This window comes from Macrotis lagotis, chromosome X, assembly GCF_037893015.1.
Source record: "Macrotis lagotis isolate mMagLag1 chromosome X, bilby.v1.9.chrom.fasta, whole genome shotgun sequence".
Classification (NCBI taxonomy): Eukaryota; Metazoa; Chordata; class Mammalia; order Peramelemorphia; family Peramelidae; genus Macrotis; species Macrotis lagotis.
In genome coordinates this window covers 288,510,656-288,532,690 of record NC_133666.1, presented here as the reverse complement: position 1 = coordinate 288,532,690, position 22,035 = coordinate 288,510,656, and the positions used below count along the sequence as shown (strand labels likewise).

Below are 22,035 nucleotides of genomic sequence, written 5' to 3'. Positions count from 1 at the left end.
ACTCCAATCTCTTTCTTTAACTCTTCTAGAAATTCTTGTTGGGTTTGTGTTAAATTTTTGTTTATGTCAATTTTTGAGGCTTTGCTTCTAAGCTGTTGTTACTTTGCTGTCTTCTGAGTTTGTGTCATGATCTTATATTCCACTTTAATATCTTTTTATTGTATGGTTTTTTTAGTGTTCTTTGCCCATTTTTCTAGTCTATTTCCTGACATCATGCTTTATGCTAAAGTTGGACTTTACACCCCTGAATAGTGTGGAGGGGCATGTCTCAAGCTTCAGACTTTTGGGGGATGCTATTTTTAGAGGTGGTTCTGAGAGGTCTGTAAGTTTTTGGTGCTCCCAAGGTGATATGATCTGAAGAGGTTTGGTTACTGCTCTCCTGATATATACTCTTACCTTTACATCAAAATAGTCTTTGCTTCCCTAGAGCAGCAAGCACTTGCATTTTTTAGATTCTAGCACTGTGACAGGGTTTCTCTCCCTTCCGTGTGACCACAAGCAGGCTTCTTCAACCTGGAACTGTGACCAGATCCCCACTCCGCTTTCTCCACAAGAACTGGTACTTCCCTGGGCCCCTTAACTGGAATGGTCCTCTGCTCTCCTGCTTCTATAAGCTCTGTCACTGCTCTCAGACTTTGAATCTCTCAGACCAGGTGCCTTGCTCCCTCGAAACCCCCCATCCAAACTCTTCTCCACCCTGGGATGGAACTTTTACTGAAAACTGAATATGGAATACAGAGTGGCCAGTCATTGCCAGCTACATGCAATATCAACATAAGGTCCTCAGTGATTTCTTTCTTTCCAGTTATCAGCTCTGCTCTTAAGATGCTGCTGCCTCCAAGGCCTCCTTGTGCTATTGCTCATGAATGGGCCTGACTAGCCTCTACTCCAGCTTCACAGGCCTCTCTTTACTACCTCCTAAGATGTCTTGGACTGAAAAATAAAGTTTCACTTACCTTTTGTTGACTATGCTAATGCAGAAATTGATTTGATATGTTATTTAATGTTGTTTGGAAGGGAATGTTAGGAAAATTTGGATGGGTTGCTGCCTCTTTTCCACAATCTTAGCTGTACCTGATTCTCCCTTTTCAATTCTGAATTGCAATCAACTATCACCAACTACTTGTGGAACATTTATGATTATATATCCCAAAGGCATCTAAAACTTAATGAAATTCATTACCTTTCTTTTCCTCCAAAATCTTTCTGATTTCCTAACTCCCTTGTTTTAAATCTCAAGGGTATCATCATCCTTCCAGTAAGTTAGATTTGCTACTTAGGAGTCAGTTTTGATTCATCCATTTCACTTACTATTTCTATCTAATTTGTTGACAAATCTCCCCAATTATACTTCCAGTACACCTCTGACATTCTTCTCCTCATTGCTGTCATGACCACTAGTCTAATGCAGAACATAACCACTAGTCTAATGCAGACCATCACCCCCTTTTGTATGCCATATTTCACCTTACCTAATTTCCTTGCCTCTTAATCCTTCACAGAAATATAAAATTTGAGAGCTGTAAGAGACTTTTGTAAACATTTCAATACCCATTAAAAACCATCCAGCCTCTGTTGAAGATTTATAAGGGGGGGTGAACATTTGGAAGCATGTCAATATTTTTGATGACCAGAATTAAAGAGAGGAAGTCAAATGAGGGGAGAGAACAGGATTATTGACTCCAAGGCATAGGGAAAGTGAATTCCATACCTACTCTCTGTTTTATGATTTTACCCCAGTTTGAAAAATATAAATGAATTTATATTGTTTGTTGTAGTCTATAAACTTGTATAGATAACTAACTATAATTTTCTCTGAAAGTATCAAGCCTTCCTCTATTCAGAGATTAGCAAACAATAGCCCAAAGGCCAAGAACAATCTTCTTTTTAAGAATGTCAAAACCATTCTCAGAGTCCATACAGGTAAAAATAAAGGGATGAGCTGGATTTGAACCTTAGCTAAGATCTGCAGACCCATGTTCTATAGATTATGATTTAGTACTTATATTTAAAATTCCATTGGAAAACTCTATGCCAGGTACTTCTATGAAGTGTTTGATTTCTCACTTGAGAGAGCAACTGTAGGGCATTATGCCAGCTCTGGTCTGTCAGTGAAACAGACCGAACAATCTCAGAAGAATCTTGGCTGCAAGGGCCTAGTTCCTTGCAAGTGTTTGCTGTTACTTCCTCTCTTTCATTTCCCCCACTAAGATAAGTGGAAGTTTTTTTTTTTCCTTTTTCCAATAATAATATTATTCATTAGTACCCATCTGGTCCCAATTTAGTTCCAAAGTATCTGGCATTATAGATACAGTTTTCTATATCCCTGTGGTTATCTTGAATAAATAAACATTTTATCTACTCCACCAACCCTAGTAATTGCTGTGTTACAAAAAATTCCAAAATGTAATTCTGGAAATTACCAACAGATAATAATAGAACATTGACCACTTTTTCCAAATCCATCTGGGAATTATCAAAAAAGTGAGGTGCATCTCTAACAGATATCAGGCATAACACTTTTACTAAATAAAAAAGGGAAGTAGAGAACCCTTATTTGGAGTTGCCATATAATGTAATCTGGGCATAAATTTGTAAACCCATAGGTGAATGCAGAGGAGAATAGAGTCATGAAATATGTGAGATAAACAAGTATGAGAAATAACAAAACTCAATAAACTAGTGTTTGATAAACCTGGTATATAAACTTCTTAGAGAATGATTTAATATTTAATACAAACTACTATCAAATTCAAAGCAGTTTGGAAAAACAAAAACATTTAATCTATCATCTTAAAAATCTCAAGAAATTCCAAATTAGATATTCAATAAATATAAAAGATCATTTCATTTAAAAATGAAGGAAAATGGATGGAGTTCCTATTTTGAAATTGACTAGAAAGAGAATCCTTAGACCAACAAGGGATAAAACAGATTACAAAAGACAAAATAGGCAATTTAGATTACATGAAATTGAAAAACTTTTGCATAAACAAAATATTTGAAACTAGAATGGAAACTCTCCTTTTAGAAATATTGTTGCATCAGGCAGCTTCAAATAGTCTGATATATACACAACATATGGGAAATAAACACAAATATTTAATACTAAGAAACTATTCCTCAATAAGGGGTAATCAACTCCTCAATCAAATCCTAAATGGATAAATGGTCAAAGATATAAACAAAGGTCATCAAAGAATAATTGCAAATAGTTAGCAATCAAATAAAAATCTCTGAATCAGTAATAATGAGAGAAATGTAAATCAGACTGAGCCTGAGGTATTATCTCTTACTCAACAAATTTGCAAAGATGATAAAACATGGAGATAGTCAGTGTTGGAGAAACTATAAAAAGATAAACATATACATACATTAAGGAGAATGATTCAATCACTGTGGAACTTGTGTAGGATTATGCCCCCCAAACTGACAAAATGTCAAAGCTGTTTGACCTCACTACTGAGTTACTGCTAATATAGATATAACTCCAGGCATTTAAAGATAGAAAAAAATGATTCTATATTTGTCAAAATATTTACTGAAGTACTTTTTCTAGTACAAAAGAAATGGAATCAAAACAGCTATTCTTCATTTGGTAAAGTACTTAACAAATTGTGGTATATGATTTTTCAAAATGATTAATATAAAGAGAAACATAAGAAGACTTGTGAACTAGTTCATAGTAAAAAAAAAGACAAAAAAATCTAAAGAATTACTGTTCACAATGTAGATTGAAAAATAAGCCCCAAAACCAAACAGAATTCTTGAATAGAAAACAAGATCATCAAGTAGATGATGATATAAGCAAGAATCAATAATTAATTCAATAACACAGTGCTTAATAAATTTAAGGATGTAATCTTCTTAGGGAATGACTTTACATTTAATATGCACTACTGAAAAAAAAAAGGAAAACAGGAGCAGAGCCAGGATTGGGGAGAGAAGCCAGAAAATTGTCTGAACTCTCTCAGAAACAATGTTAAATCAAGCCTCTAAATGAATTCTGGAGCTATCTACAAAAAGACGGGGGAAAACCCCCCAACAATTTTTCAGCTTAAGATAACTTAGAAGAAATTCAAGAAAGATCTGTCTCAGTTGGGTCTAACGGGAGGGCAGCCCAGCACAAATGATGTTCAGGCAAGCTCAGCAACAGAAGCTGCTCAGTCCTGTCTCAAGATGGTTATTGGCACAGTGGTTCCAACTGTGAGGCCTCCAGCCCCAGCTCAGAAGGCAAATTGCCAGCCCCCAAATCTAGCTCAACAGGCGCGACTAGGTTGAGCCAGCACAGGCGGCAAGCCTCAAGCAGATCAGGCCCCAGGTTTGAAAGCCAGTGACCAGGCTCCTGGCCTTCAACCCTAGAAGCTTAGGACAATGCTTTCCCTGTGTCCCAGGAACAGACCTTAATTTTAAATTCATGAAATAGGTGGGAAAAAAATATTAGTGGGAAATAGAAAAAAGCCTACAGGGAAGATCAAAACACGCACTCAGAATGCCTACCCAAAAGCCTCAAAGGACAATATGAATTGGTTTGAAGACCAAAAAGTTCTCTTGGGAGACCTCAAAAAGGATTTTAAAAATCAAGTAAGAAAGGTAGAAGAAAATTGGAAAATTAAATGAGAATTATGCAAGAGAATTATGAAAAAAATCAACTTGGAAAATGGAGCAAAGAAATTCACTGAAGGAAATAACTCCTTTGAAAGTGAAATTAATCAAATGGAAAAGGAGGCACAAAAGCTAAGAAAAATCTCCAGGGCCAGATAGATTTTACAAGTGAATTCTAGCAAACATTTAAAGAGCAAATAATTATAATACTATATAAACTATTTGGAAAAAATAGATGAAAATGACTCCTACCGAATTCCCTTTATTACATAAATATGGTGCTAAATACCTAAACTAGGAATAGCAAAACAAAGATTATAGACGAATTTCCGTAATAAATATTGATGCAAAAATTTTATTTTTTAATCTTGATTTTTATTCTATTTCATTTATTTTTCTAATTACATGCAAAAATACTTTTCAACAATAATTTTTATATTTTTCATATATTTTCTCCCCATTCCTTCCCACCCTTCCCTCCCTCCCTCTCTGCTAACAGAAAGTAATCCAATCTAATAATATAGGTTATATATGTATGACTGTGTTAATTATATTAATCATATTATGAAAGAAAAATCAAATCAAAAAGAAAAGGAAAAAACCACAAGAGAGAAAAAAAAACCCATAATATATTAAAACAAATTTTAAAAATTGAAAATAAGCTTTGGTCTGCATCCAGACTCAATAGTTTCTTCTCTAGATGTGGATGTTATTTTCCAGTCACAAATCCTTTAGAACTATCTTTGATTATTGTACTCCTGAGCTGAACAAGTTCATCATGGTTGATCATCACACATCACACATGCAAAAATTTTAAATAAAATATTAACTAAGCAATTACATCAAGTTATTACCAGGATAATATACTATGTCTCGTGGGATTTATATCAAGAATGCAGGGTTGGTTCAATATTAGGAAAACTCTCATCATAATTGACCATATCAATAACAAAATTATCAGAAATCATATGATTATCAGAAAAGTTGCTGAAAAGCCTTTTTGACAAAATACAGTATCCTTTTTTCTTAAAAACACTGGAGAACATAGGAATAAATGGAATTTTCCTTAAAATGATCAGCAGTACCTATGTATAACCACCACCAGCAAGCACTATATGTAATGAGGGTATATTATCAATAAGATCAAAAGTAAAACAAGGAAGCCTATTATCACCACTATTATTTCATTATAAATGTTAGCTTTAGCGATAAAAGAAGAAAAAGAAATTAAATGTTAGAATGGGCAGTGAAGAAACAAAGTAAAGAAATAAATGATATAAACTAATTCTTGTTGATATGATGGTATATTTAGAGAATCCTCTAAAAAACTACATGAAACAATTAACAAGTTTAGCAAAGTTGCAGAATATAAAATAAACCCCTATAAATCAGCAGCATTTCCATATATTACCAATAAATACCAGTAACAGGGGAAAGAGAAATCTCATTAAAATAACTGTAGACAACATAAAATATTTTGGCACCTACCTGCCAAGACAAAACCAGAAACTATTTGTACACAAAAAACTTTTCACACAAAGTCAGAATTAATAGTTGGGAAAATATCAATTGCTTATGGATATGCCAAGTTAACAAATATATTATATATTTATACATAATATTATAAATATAATATATAAATATAATATAAATATAATATATAAATATAATAAATATAATAAAAATGACAATTCTACTTAATTTACTTATTCAGTGTGATACCAACCAAATTATCAAAAATTAACAAAATTAATCTGGAAAAACAAAAGATCAAGAATATTAAGGAATTAATGAAAATAATGCAAAGGAAGATGGTCTAACTATACAAGAGCTAAAAATATAAAGTGACAATCATAAAAAGTATTTGGTATTAAATAAGAGCTACAGTAGTGGAACAGTCGAATAAGATAGGTACTTAAGACACAGTAGTAAATGCTAGTTTGATAAAACCAAAGATTACTTGTTCTGGGCTAAGAACTCACAATTTGATAAAAACTGCTGAGAAAATTGGAAAATAGTATGGCAGGAGCTAGTCATAGATCAATATTTTACATTCAACCAAAATAATATTGAAATGGATATATCATTTGGAAATACAGAGTGATATCATAAGCCAATTAGGAGAACAAGGAATAGTTTACCTCTCAGATCTTTTGAGAAGGAAAGACTTTATGACCAAACAGAAGGGAGTATTGTGAAATACAAAATGGATAATTTTGATAACATTAAATTAAAAAGGTATTGCATAAACAAAACTAATGCAACAAAGATAAGAATGAAAGCAGAAAACTGGGAAGCTATTTTTAAATCCAATGTTTCTGTGTTTCTGATAAAGGTCTTATTTGTAAATTACAGAGAGAATTGCATCAAATTTGTAAGAATATAACATTCCCCAGTTGATAAATGTTCAAAGGATATGAACAGTCAGTATTAAGATGGAGAAATTAAGTCTATCTGAAGTCTTATGAAAAAAATTGCTCCAAATCAATTTTGATTAGAGAAATACAAATTAAAACAACTCTGTGATACCACCTCAAACCTATGAAATTGGATAATATACCATGAAAGGAAAATGATAAATGTTGGAGGGGTTGTGGGAAAATTAGAACACTAAAGTATTGTTGGTGGAGTTGTAAAGGAATCCAACCATTTCAAAGAGCCAATTTGGAACTATAACCAAAGGGTTTGACTGAGAGATTGTAAAATTGGGAAAAGGACCCACATGTAAAAAAATTTTTGTAACAATTTTTTTGTAGTGACCAAGATTTGAAACTTGTTGGGATGCCCATTAGTTGGTAAAGGAATAAAAAAGTTGTAGCATATGAATGTAATGGAATACTATTTTTCTATAAAAAAATAATGGGCAGCTAAGTGTTGCAATGGATAGATCACTGGCCCTGGAGTCAATAGGATCTGAATTCAAATGTGACCTCAGGTAATAATAATTACCGAGCTGTGGAACCTTCCACAAGTCACTTAACCCCATTACCTTGCAAGAAGGAGGAGGAAGAGGAGGAAGGATGAAGGAGGAGGAGAAGAAGAAGAGTAAGAGGAAGCAGAAAGAGGAAGGAGGAGGAAGGAAGGAGGAAGCAGGAGGAGGAGTAGGAGGAGGAGGAGAAGGAGAAGGAGGAGGAAAGAAACAAAGGAAAAGAAGAATGAGAAGATAGATTTCAGAAAAAGTGGAAAGGTTTTTTTTACATGAACTGATGCTGAGTTAAGTGAGCAGAACAGGAGAATATTGTACATAGTAATAGCAACATTATGCAATGATTAATTATAAAAGACTCAGCTCCTCTCAGCAATAAAAAGATCCAATACAATCCAAAAAGACTAATGATAAAAAATGTTATCCACATCAAGAGAAAGAATTATGTGTCTGAATACATATCAGATATTATTTTTAATTCTTTCCTTTGTTTTTTTAATTTCTCATGGTTTTTCCCTTTTGTTCTGATTCTTCTTTTACAACCTGGCTATTGTAGGAATGTTTAAATGTGATTGTGCTTATGTAACCTATATCATATTATTTACTTTATTGGGAAGGAGGGAGGAAAATTTGGAACTCAAAAGCTTACAAAAATGAATGGTGAAAACTATTTTTACATACCATTGGAAAAAATAAAAGACTATTAAGTGTAAAAAAGGAAAACAACTTGGCAAAACAAGCAAGGTTTAAGCCAACATCTTAACACCATGGATGCCATGAATTCTATATTCAATAAATATAAAAGTTTATCTCATTTTAAAATGTAGGAAAGTGGGTGGGGGTATATTTTGAAACTGATTTTGGTATTCAGTTTCAAATAAATTCATTTCTTGGATTCTCTGTGTTGAGAATTTTGAGATCACTTATTGCTCTTCAGTTATCAGACTCTTTGTGATCCCATTTGAAGTTTTCTTGGCAAAGATAATGGAATGGTTTGTTATTTTCTTCTACAGGTGATTTTGCAGATAAGAAAACTGAGGCAATCAAAATTTGGTGACTTATCTAAGGTCAAACAGTTACTAAATGTCTGAGGTCACATTTGGAGTCAGGTCTTCCTGACTCCAGTCCCAACACTGTCCACTATCTCATCAAGCTGCCCTGAGATGCTGCAATTCTTTTTTAGACTTGGAATCACACATGTGAGTTTAGATCCTGCTATTGACAGTAGTTCTGTGTTTCAGTACAGTTCACTAACTCTCAGCCTAACTGGAAGATATTAATATCTTAAAGAATTATGATAATCAAATGAAATTACATATGTAAAGCACATTGCAAACCTTCAAGAACCATATGAGGATTTATTATTATTGTTATTCTGCGATATCTCTTCTACAAGGTATATTTTTTTAGGTTTTTGCAAGGCAGTGGGGTTAAGTAGCTTGCCCAAGACCACACAACTAGGTAATGATTAAGTATCTGAGGCCGGATTTGAACTCAGGTACTCCTGACTCTAGGGCCGGTGCTCTATACACTTAGCCGTCCCCTCCAAGATATTGTAATAGTGATATAGCCAAGATCAATCCTGTCATTTATAGAATCAATTCTACATTTACGAAATGCTTATTGTATAACATGGAAAAAAGGACCAGAGTTCACAAAATCTAGAATACTGATCTAACGGAAAAGTCTTACTGTAATATGAGCCATCTAAATTTTAAGACACAAACTTCTAAACCAAAATCTTGAATGGGATAGTAGAGAGACTACCAGACCTGGAAATCAAGAAAGCCTGGACTCCAATACCCTATCTGATACTTTCCTACTTGGTGTGTGAACGTGAGCATAAAATTATTTAGCCTTTCTCAGTTTCAGTCTCCTCCTCTTAAAAATAAATATAATCCCTATAACATTAACTTTGTGGGACTGTGAAAGCTCCAATGTGGTATGTGTAAAGCCTTTTTGGCAACTTTAAAGTACTATGTCCATATCAGTAGTCATTATTTTTATTTTTTACCTATATCCGTGATTGGGACTCCAAGTAAGGAAACTCACTTTATCCAAGCCAAGAATCAATTGCACCACAAATTCTAGTCTTATAGTGGCGGGAGGGCATTTTGGAAAATAATTTTTTCATGGAGACCATATGTATAGAAATGGGACTGACACTACCTATGATGACAGCTCTCTATCATTCTTCTGCTTACTTAAAATTACTGTAATAGAAAAACAGAAAACTTTATAAATGAAAATATAAGAAAATTTTAGAGAACAAATTATAAATGAAAATTGCCCAGATTTCTTAGATCTTGAGGACAGTGTAAAAATAAAAAGAATCTGGGGCAGCTAGGTGGTGCAGTGGATGAAGCACCTGCCCGGAGTCAGGAGGACCTGAGTTCAAATTTGGAAATACATTAAACTCAAAGGAAAACATAGAAAAGAAGAGGGAAAAGGAAAGGGTGAAAAAGGATACAAGAGAGGGCAGCATAAAAAGGGAATAGTCAAAAACAAAACAAATTAGAGAGAGAGAGAGAGAGAGAGAGAGAGAGAGAGAGAGAGAGAGAGTAGGACAAGGGCAATGGGAAGCAAGATTAAAAGGAAAGGAAAAAAATTGCAAAATCTTGGGCACAGGATAGCGGAAAAGAAAGAAAAAACTACATTACAGAAAAAAAACAGGCTGTTTCACTTATAAAAACAAAAACATCAGGTCAACTTTGTCTTTTCTCCCACCTGTATTATTTGTAAAGAAGGAAGTGGAAATAGAGAGAGGAAAAAGTATCAGAGGATAGAATGGAGGAAAATATATAATTAATAATTTCAAATATGAATCAGAATAATCTCTTTCACAAAATTAAAAAGAATAGCAGAATGGATTAAAAACAATATGATAATATGATGTTCATAAGAAATACACTTGAATCACAAAATTTCACACCAAGTTAAAATGGAGAGCTGGAGTAAAATATATTATGTAGCAGCAGAATTACAAAAAATAGGAATAGCAATCATGATTACCTATAAGGCTACAGTAAAAATATAGATTTTTTTAAAGAGCAGGGAAATTATCTTACTAAAGTTTTCATAGATTACTAATCAATATCAATACTTACCATATGTGCAACTAAGGAAATTATTATAAAATTATAATAATAGAAGATCTTCTATTGCCCCTTTCAGACACTGACAAATCTAACCAAACAATAAACAAAAAAGAAGTTAAGAACCTTAACAGAACTTTAGAAAAATTAGAGATGATAGATCTCTTGTGATTATTAAAAGAAAATTACATACTTTTCAGCTGCATTTGGAACTTTACCAAAAGTGTACTGGGGCCTAAGGATCTCAACCAAAAGTGTAGGAAAGCAGAAATTTTAAACATATATTGATAATGGTGTAATAAAAAATTTATCCAATAAAGGGCCCTTGAAAAATATGATAAACATGATTAAAGATTAAGTAATTTAATTTAAAAAAGCAATGCATCAAGGAATAAATGCTATTAACACTAGAAAATGTCATCAGAGAAAATTGATAGGGAAACAACATAACAAACTTAAGGGAACCATCTAAAACAATTCTGAAAGAGAAAATTTCTATCATTAAATACTTTAAACAGTAAAAGAAAAATAGAACAAACCAATGAATTGGATATGCAATTAAAAAGAATATATATTGAGCCACCACAAATCAAAATTCATGAGCTAAATTCAAGACTATCAAATTGATAAATAAATGAGACTGTTTTAAAAAGAAATATAAATAAAAAAGATAAACAATTGATTTTTAAAAATTGAAAGAGAAATCAAATTGTTAAGATCAAAACTGTAACTGGATGTAACTCAAAAAATTAAAAAGAAAATAAAAGAAATTATCAGAAATTATTTTTCCCACTATATGTTTACAATCAAGAGGAAATGATGAATATTTATAAAAATATATCAAGTGTATCAAAAGATATAAATAACTGATTTTTTAAAGAAATTAACAAACCATAAATTATTCCCAAAGGGGAGAAAAAACAACCACTTCAGGACCAGATAGATTCAGAAATAAATTCTATTAAATAATTTTTTTTTAAATGAAGAAAGGGTACCCTTCTAATCCTTTTCTATGATACAAATATGATCTTAATATCCTACCCATAGAGAAATAAAGACAGGAAAGGAAAATAACAGATCAATATTCTCAATAAAGTTTGATGCAACAGTTTTAAGCAGAATATTATCAAGCAGGTTATAATGCTATCTTAATTAGAACAATGGTATATTTGACTAGGCTTGAGATTATAACAGGGATGTTAATGGATATGATAATGAATATGATAGATCCTGTTAATAATAAAAGATCACAGTACTAAATCAATAGATACTGAAAATGCTTTTGAAAAATCCAGTATCTTTTTATTTTTTAATTTTTTTCTCAAAATCATAAGATTAAAATGTGCATAGTTTTAATAATGCTCCTAAAAGAGCATTTGTTTAAAGAGCAAATGTATGTAATGTAGAAAAATGTGATGCCTTTCCAAAAAAGAAAAAAAAATCTGTTAGTGTCATCAAGGATGTAGAATATATGATACCCATGTAAAAATCATCAGGATTCATATTTAATTAATATAACTCAGAAAAAATGGAGAAATGCATTTAAAATAAATTTAAAAGGTATAGAATATTTATCAAAAATCACCAAGAGACAAAATATAAATCTAACCATAAAATACTTTGGTTTTTAACTCCAAATATCTCCATTACTAAGAGAAAGTCTTACTATTTGACAAAAACTATTGAGACAATGGGGAGAAATTATAAAATATATTTCACACCATAACCCAAAATAAACTGAAAATGGATATTTGGCCAGTCATTAAAAAATCATATCATAAGCAAATTAGAGATGCAAGAAATTACATTTTTAGATTTATAAAGAAAATCTATGATAAAAATAAATGTGATGACTTGGGATAAAATGCATATTTCTGATTTTGCACAGCTAAATTCAAAGTAAAAAATTAGAGGGGTAACAGGTAACTGGTAGAAAATCTTTCTTAGCCCACTTCTCTGATGAAGATCTCAGTTTCAAGACAAATAGTTGATTCAAATTTATGACTAAATACCATTCTCTAATAAAAATTCAAAGGATATGAACATACAGTTTTAAAGAAAGAAATACAAGCTATCAGCAATCATATTATTAAAATGCTTCAAGTCACTTTAATACATGCAAATTTAAACAATCTGAGATTATGCTTCATATGTCAGACTATCAAAGTTGAAAAGAGAGTAAAATAATAAATTTTGGAGAGATCCTCCAGAAACAGAGGGAAAACATCCTAGTTAACTCTAATAGAGCTGTAATTTGATCTAACTATCCAGAAAAGCAATTTTGGGACCATGCCCACAAAGTTAATAAAATATGAATACCTTTTAATTTGACTATCCTAGTATGAGTACTACATCCTAAAGAATTTTTTTTTAAAAGGAGGAAAGAGACTTATATGTCTAAAAATATTTGTAGCAGTTCTTTTCATAGTAATCAAAAATTAGAAACTAAAGGAGTGTCTGGTTGGGAATTGGTTAGAGAAGTTATAGAACCTAAAATATAATGGATTGATATTGGTACATAAGTAATTATGAATTTGATAGTTTCAAAGAAATTTAACCTCACTGAGCCGCAGTTCCTCATTTGAATAAAGGAAAGTCCTACAAAGACCTGCCAGCTTCCTAGTAACTTGTGACTACTTTTTTTTTGGTACAAGTGACAGTTGTATTGGCAAAGGTAAGTTACTGGGATACAACTAATAAAACAAATAGTTTCAATAGATAATTTTAAAATTTATGCAGCATAGGTATAACTACTCTGCAACATGATCTCAATAATGGTTTGCACATGAGGAGTGCATAAAGTAAGTGCACCTATGATCAGAAAAGAAGAGAGACACTTATATAGCTAGAAGAAGGAATAAAAATTATGAACAATGGAGAAATATCTGGAAAATATTAAAAGATCAAGGGAAATGATTCTAAAAATGTCTGTCCTTGTAAGACTATGGATAAGACTTGCTCAAGAAGGTAAGGTATGGATGGGATCTAATCAACATCAAGGAAGAAAGATCTGCCAGAGTGTTTCACACTAAGTATGTCTATACTTGAATCGAGTGCTGGTATTCATTTTTGTACTCTTATTTTACATTTATTTTTAATTTTGTACAAATGATTTTTTATACATTACTAAAATATTCTTGTTTAAGAGTAAACATAATACCCCCCACCTAAAAAATATAGACCCTCATGAGCAATAAAGAGAAAAAATTAAAATTAAAATTAAAATAATAATAATAATAAGGGCAGCTAGGTTACACAGTGGACAGAGCACCAGCCCTGGAGTCAGGATCACCCGAGTTTAAATCCAACCCCAGAACCCAACAATCACCCACCTGTGTGATCCTGGGCAAGTCACCCCAACCCCATTGCCCTGCAAAAACCAAATAATAATAATAATAATAATAATAATAATAATAATAATAATAAGTGAGCTTCAGTCTATGTTCCAACACCACCAATTCCATTGCAGGTGAATCACATTCTTTATAAGTCCATCACAAAAGCTACTTCTATATTTTTCCACCATTGCCATTGCTGATTGCAACTCCCTCCATTTGTACTTCCAAGTAGCATATACTATAATTTCTCTCTCCTTCCACTCTGTCCCTCTTCTTAAATGTGCTGTAGGGTAGCTGCATGGTGCAGCAGACTGATCAACAACCCTGGGGCCAGGAGGCCCCAAGCCCACATACCACCCCAAAGGCCCAGCAACCAACTGGCCCTGTGGTCCCGGACAGGCCATCAAATCCCAGCCCCTTGCAAGAAGTTAAAAAGAAAATGTGTTATAACTGACCACTCTCCTCCATGGTCCACCCTCTCCTCCTTCATCACACCCCTCCTTCCCCCTGTTCCCCTTCTCTCCTTCTTACTCTAAATGTCTATACCCCATTGAATATATATGCTGTTTCCTCTCTGAGCCACCTCTGATGAGAGCGAAGGTTCCCTCATTCCCCCTCACTTCCCCTCTCTTCCATGTCATTGCAATAGCTCATTGTTATAAAAAAAAAATCTTAGCCTATTCCACCCCTTCTTTCTGTTACTACCATTACATTTCTCTTTTAGCCATTGACTCCATTTTTATAGTATATTATATCTTCAAATTCAGCGCTCTCATGTGCTTCATCTGTAAAAGCTCATTCTACCTGCTCTATTAAATGATAATTTTCTTATGAGTATTATCATTATCATTTTTCTGTGCAGGAATATGTGCAGTTTATCATCATTAAGTCCCTCATATTTTACCCTTCTCCTCAACTCTCTATGTGTCACCTGAGTCCTGTATTTAAAGGTCAAACTTTCTGTTCAGCTCTGGCCATTTTAATAGGAACATTTTAAATGCCCTTATTTCATTGAAAGTCCATCATTTTCCCTGGAAGAGGATGTCCAGCTTTGCTGGGTATATGATTTTCAGGTGCATTCCTTCTGGAATATTATATTGCAAACCTTATGAGCTCTTAATGTGGCTGCTGCTAAGTACTGTGTGATCCTGACTGCAGCTCCATGATATTTGAATTGTGTCTTCTGACAGCTTGTAATATTTTCTCTTTGACTTGAGAGTTCTGAAACTTGGCTATAATATTCCTGGGGGTTGTTTTTTTTTTTGGATCCCTTCCTTGGGGTGATCAGTGGATTCTCTCAATTTCTATTTTGCCCTCTGCTTCTAGGATATCTGGGCAATTTCCCCATAGGAATTCTTTAAAAATTATGTCAAGTCTCTTTTCCTTATAGTGAGTTTCAGGTATCCCAATAATTTTTAAATTATCTTTCCTGAATCTGTTTTCCAGGTCAGTTGTTTTTTTTCAATGAGATGTCTTACATTTTCTTCTGATTTTTCATTCTTTTGGTGTTGAAGTATTGCGTCTTGACTTCTCATAAAGTCAGCAGCTTCCTTTAACTCCATTCTAGATCTGAAGGATTTGTTTTCCTCAGAGAGCTTTCTTATCTCCTTTTCCATCTGGCCAATTCTGCTTTTTAAAGCATTCTTATACTCAATAACTTTTTGAACTGTTTTATCCATTCGACCTATGCTGGTTTTTAACATTTTATTTTCTTCAGCATTTTTTTTTGATCTCCTTGACTAAGCTGTTTACTTCATTTTTGTGTTTTTCCTGCATCTCTCTCATTTCTTTTCCCAATTTTTCTTCTATCACCCTGACTTGATTTTCAAAATCTTTTTTGAACTCTGTCATAGCCTGAGCCCAATTTCCATTTTTTCTTGGAGTCTTTAGATAGAAGAGTTTGTACTTCCTCATCTTCAGATTGAGTATTTTGATCCCTCTTGGGATTATAGACCAAGTATTTCTCAGTGGTGTTCCTCTTTTTTCTCTGTTTACTCATTTCCCCAACCTGTACCTGGTTTTGAGGTGCTTCCTGAGCTTTTGAGTATTATTGGGATACCCACCACAAGGATCTCTGTGTGTGAAGGTTCTGTCTTCCCTCCTGGTCTGTGAATGACCACATGTACACCCCTCCGCCATGTGGCTGAGGTGGGGGGGCCCTGCTCTTCTATGGGGGACCTAGACTGTGATTAGGATCTGAATGTGGTCAGAGCCCCAGAGTTCTGTTCCAGGTACAGAAGACAGACCTAGGAATTCTTTCTCCACTCCCTTAGCTTTGGTAGGCTGAACACTCAAGGCTCAGTTGCCTGGGGTCTCCTGCTTACCAGCTCTTCCTGCTTCCATTTCCTGGATCTGGGCTGCCACTGCCTCCACTGCTCGCTGAGTGCCCTGGGGGATGGGCTTCACTTGCTTGCTCTGGCAGTGGTTCCCCCCGCTGATCTTCCAGGTTGTGCCCAGTGCTCCCCAGGGTATAGGTCAGGAAATTGCCCCCACTGCCATGAGCCACAAACCCTGTGAAGTGGAGCCTTTCTACTGTTTCCCAGGTTACCTTGTTCTGGAGAATTTCCTCACTGGATCTTTCTGTGGGTTCTGTCTCTCAAAAATTTAGTTAGAGTAGCAGCTAGGTGGCACAGTGGATGGAGCACGGCCCTGGAGTCAGAAGTACCTGAGTTCAAATTTGGCCTCAGGCACTTAATAATTACCTAGCTGTGTGGCCTTGGGCAAGCCACTTAACCCCATTGCCTTGTAAATTTTTTTTTTTAATTTAGTTAGAGTCATTATTTTATGAGTTGTGAAATATTATAGAGAGCACCTAAGAGAAGTACTCCTGTCCCTTGTGACCACTTTTGTTGTTATTTGAGTCAGGTCCAATTCTTCTATCCCCATTGGGGGTATTCCTCATAAAAATACTGAAGTGGTTTGCCATTTACTTCTCTAGCTTATGAACTGAAGCAATAAAAGGTTAAGTGCCTTGCCCAGGATCAGACAGTAGGTGTCTGAAACCATATTCAAATTCAGGAAGATGAGTCTTCTGACCACTGCCCCACCTAGTTGTTAATTATGACTATTATTTGTTGTCTTATTAGTGTTGGAGGTGAAAATAGAAGCAAAGTCATCTGACTCTGACCCTGTGCTCATTGATACATATGTGTGTATGTGTATGGATACCTGCACATACATATATGTATATATAATATATGGGGGTGTTATATATGTGTTATATGTACATATATAACATTCATGTGCATGGGAAAATACAAACATTTAAAATTACCTTTGAAAGTACTTGTGCTACTTAAAATATTTGCTTGAAAAGAAATATTTTATATTATGATTTTTTAACATTTTTATTTAAGGGGCAATGGGGTTAAGTGACTTGTCCAAGGTCACACAGCTAGGCAGTTATGAAATGTCTGAGATCAGATTTGAAATCCAGACCTCCTTACTCTAGGGCTGGTGCTCTACTAACTTCGCCACCTAGCTGCACCTGTACTATGATTAATATGTGTATAGCTTTTATGGAAATTTTGCTTGGGATAAACCAACATCTATTAATATAAATTCTTTCTTTTCTCATTTTAGGGTTTCCAATGCCAAGATTAATAATTTTTCTCGATTGGAACCAACATTTCAAATCCTGGGTATTCAGTTTGATCAAAATGTGGCCCAAAATATCATGTCAGAAAAGCATGGCTCTATAACCAAACTTCTTTATCAATTGTACATCGCACTGCAGAAAAAGAAAAAAAGTGGACTCACTGGAGCTGCAATGCAAAATATGAAATCTTTAGCACCTGCAAAACTACAAAGTATGAAAACTGAGATTTTTCGAGAAGTGAGTATGTAAAACAATATATGTAGATCCTAATATGTTAAACTGGGGAGGAATGACAAGAACTTTATGCAATTCCATGAGAGGTTCTATTGGACCTTTGATTAATTTATCTTTGATATTGTTTCTTTTTTGTATCATTTTTATAGTAATGGTAGTTCAGAAATAAATTATTACTTTTGGGGTAACAAGGTGGCACAATGGGACTTGAAGTCAAGAAGTTTTATGTTCAAATCCAGTTACAAATAATCAGTGATTGTGTGCCCCTGGGAAAGTCATTTATCATCTACTTGTTTCCATTTCTGCAAATGTAAAATAGGTATATTAATAACTCTTAACTCTTAGGGTTGTTGCAAAGATTAATTGAGATAATATTTATAAAGTGTAGGGCACAATGCCTGGAAAGATAATGGACGCTTAAATATTTTTTTGCTTCCTTCCTCTCTCCTCTCTCCTTTTCTTCCTCCTTGCTTCTACAACCACTCTCTCTCTTTTTCCTTCTTCCCTTACTTCTTCCTCCCTTTCCTTCTTCTTTCCCTTTCCCTTCCTCCCTCCTTCCCTTTTCCTTTCTTTTCTTCTTCTTCCTCCTCCCCCTTTCCTTCATCCTTCCTTCCATCTTGTCTTTCTACCTTCTTTCTTCTGTTCTCCATTCCTCTTTCCTTCCTCCTTTTTGTCTTTCCCTCCTTCCCTCTTCTTTCTACCCATCTCTGTATCTGTATGTATGTCTCTTCTTTGTTTCTCACTTGCACATGTAAAGATAAGAATGCAGTTGTTGATGTAGGATCTTCTTTATTCATATGTCTGATGAGTTAAGAATTGTACAATAAGAATCATCACAGATGGAAGAAACTTTACATTTGTATAAATGTATATTCCTCTCATTGGGTAAATAAGGAGATTCAAACCAGGAGTTGAAGTGACCAGTTATACTGCAAGTAAGCTTACAGTGCCCAGAACTCAAAGTCAGGTCCTCCACTGGGAGACCTCTGTTCATTGCATTATACTACATTTGATTCTTCCCCTAATGTGTCTCATGCTTGTCCTTTCTTGGCCTGTATCACTTCAAGCCTTCACTTCAGCAGACTCCGTATTGTTCTTATTGCCTTCAGGCCCTCAACACACCAACCCACCCTGTCTCTTGTTGCCAATAAAATCTTCCAATAATATTACTTTCATGCTCGTACATCACTTCAGGCTCTTCTGTCCCCTAACTAGGGGATCAGACCCAAACTCTTAAATGCAGCATTCACTTGATCATTTACAGTTAAAGTAAAGATGAAAAAAAAAACTGGGGCTTGAGTTGTGGAATAAATTACCAAACACAGTAAACATGACACAGTTGAGATTTAAATATACACATCCTTTGACTCTAAATCCTGTACTTATTTTCCTACACTAACACTGAATTTGATGTCTTTTCTAAGCTGGTCTCAACAAGTCTTTTGGGTTTTAAGTACTAAGGTTCCTGCTTGAATTTAGTTACAACCAGGGTAGCCTTTTTACTTTTTCTTGAATATATTTTTCACATTCCTAACCTCCTGGTTTGTTCATGATATTTTCCCACTCTCTTCCCAGTTTCCTTTTTGTTTATTTATTATACTCCTCTTTCAAGGGTTCCCTTCAATTCTACCTCCTCCAGGAATCTGCCTGGAAGAGCCCATTTCTAAACACCAGTTGAGCATATTCTCTGGAACATGCTTCAGACTTTTTGATTACCTGTGACATAGATAACTTTTCCAATGCATATGTTGTATTTCTATTAGAAAGTCTAGATTGCAGGTCATAATAGGAGAAAGGATATACTATATATGTGTTTGTATCCCTCCTAATTCCTATTCAGTCACTTGCATGTGTGGCAGCTACATAATTTATGATAGGATAAGGATTAGATCATATCATTTCATTGGAAATTAATAAAAGGAATTAGAAATTTTGATTTGCCCTAAGAAATTTCCTTAAAATGAGCATTGTGCATTAAATTTTCCAAATCAGTGGAGTGATGGTATAGCATTTTACTAAGTAGTGAAAACAGAAAGTATTACTCTTTCAATCATTTGGGGAAATGTAATAGTTATTCAGTCCTCTATTTGGCCATATCTATTCAGCATGGTCCATAACATCATGAAGACAGGAAACATCATGAACACAGAAATTCTTCTATTGACAGAACCATCTTAATGGACCATGATCACAGTCAAGACTCAAAAACCAAGTGATATGAGTAGTTAATGAAAGGAGCACCCTTTTAATCTTATTCAGTATTAAAAAGTGTGACTACAGGGTGGCTAGGTGGCACAGTGGATAAAGCACTGGCCTTGGAGTCAGGAGTACCTGGGTTCAAATCCGGTCTCAGACACTTAATAATTACCTAGCTATGTGGACTTTGGGCAAGCCACTTAACCCCATTTGCCTTGCAAAAGCCTAAAAAATATGACTACAAAGTAAGAAATTGATTTTTAAACAAATATACCAGAATTTAAATGGCCAAAATTATTTTATAATTCTATAAAATTAGTCACCTTGAGAAGTTGTATACTTTTTTGTATTTTCTCCTTGGGAATAACTTTTAAAGCAATCTTACAAATAATATAACAAAATAATAATCTTCCTTCATATATAAAAAACTGTTAAAATTATTGGTCTTAATGGGATTCTTCCTAGTTTTCTGTATTTCCTTTGATTATATAACTAACATCTTCAAAGATATATTTTGGGACTAACACAATGGTTAAAATTATTTTAAAAATCAGTTGACTGTTGTGTTTTTTTTTACTTTGTTGTGAAATTGTGGTTAAAAAAACAAATTAAACCCATTAGTATCTAACCCCAACTTTCTTTATTTAGAGCCTTAAGAGCGTAGTGCCTGAGCAAACTGATTTGAATCTAAAATGGGTTTCAGAAATGTTTCATGCATGGTTTAAACAGATGGAAGAAAAAATTAATCGTGTGCAATTTGAAAATGTCCAAAAAAATCCAAAAGTTACAGGAAGAACAAAGAATGCAAGATCTTGAAAAGGTCCTATAAAACAGTATTTTTAAAAAATGTTCTAAACAATAAATATTCTAAATAACAAATAGTCTAAAAAGTAAATAGATATTCTAAAATAGATTTTTTAGAAAAATATTTTTAGGAAATTTTTTAGGAAAAAAATGAATACAATAAGCCAAAGATTACACATATGGTGCCAATTGTAATTCTTGCCTATAGTGTACTTGACAACCTGATATGAGCACTGACATACAAAGCTAAGTTTCCCAAATGTCTATCATATGTCATCTCATGCTTCTGGAAATCATTTTTAGGGACTATCATTTTCTGGAAAGATAGGAGAATCCCCCCCTGCCCTTCTTCACAGAGCCTGCCACTGTGATCTAGAGAATTGCTCTTGAGCCTTCCCAAAAGAGGGTGGGTCCCGCCATCCTTACCAAGACAAAAGATCAATGAGGACTGTCGGCAATAGAAGAAAGAAAATGTAGAAGGGCTGTTGGAAGAGGCTCCTGTTAGAGCACCTCCTCTCCCTTCTCTGCATTCTTTCTTGCTTACTTTCTCTTCCTTCAACCCATGTGTATTCCTCTAGAGCCTTTCTATTCCCCTTAGGGACTTCATTGGCTGTTCTTTATTGCCTTGCTTTGACCACCTTCCAGACCTAAAATTTCTTTGAAAGATCTTTAATGAATTCACGTACCATTTTAGAATTAGAATTGAATAGTAATATGGTATATGAAATCATTGAAGACTTTTTGGGGAATTTAAGGATGTTGAGTATATGGGAGGTAAATACCATAGGCTTAAAGTTACAGTTCCCATTGTATTGCTCTATTAATTTGTTTTTGCTTTTTTTTTGTTCTTGTGCTTATAATGCTAAGAAACAAACAATTATGATCTGAATGAGGTTTAATTAATTGATAGACATGTAGAGAAGGAATGTCCATCCTCAAAGGAAAAATTTTAAAAAGACAAAACTAGAAAATTTTGTGATTCAAATAGTACAAAGAGAACAGAGAATTGGGTTCCCCAATGGTCCACTATAACAGCAGCTGCTTCCATTTCAAGAGCATCCAGGGCCATCTCCAGTGATCCCTATCTGATCACTGGACCCAGAAGACTCCAGAGAAGAGAATGAGAATGTTGACTTTGTCCAGCTCTACCTTACTTAAATCCAATTCACTTCCATGTCCTCTCATAACCACCCTGATGTTATGGTCCTCTTTCAGAATGAAAGGCAAATAATGACAACT

The 22,035-nt window shown here is 34.1% G+C and overlaps 1 protein-coding gene across 1 annotated transcript in view; it reads left to right on the top strand.

Annotated features, from left to right (window-relative positions):
* The window catches only part of SPEF2 (sperm flagellar 2), a 374,057-nt gene that overhangs the window by 26,213 nt on the left and 325,809 nt on the right, over positions 1 to 22,035 (top strand). Inside the window, 3 exon segments of the mRNA XM_074206967.1 lie at positions 17,547 to 17,799; positions 20,641 to 20,763; positions 20,765 to 20,812. Of these exon segments, the coding sequence (XP_074063068.1) occupies positions 17,547 to 17,799; positions 20,641 to 20,763; positions 20,765 to 20,812 (424 nt within the window).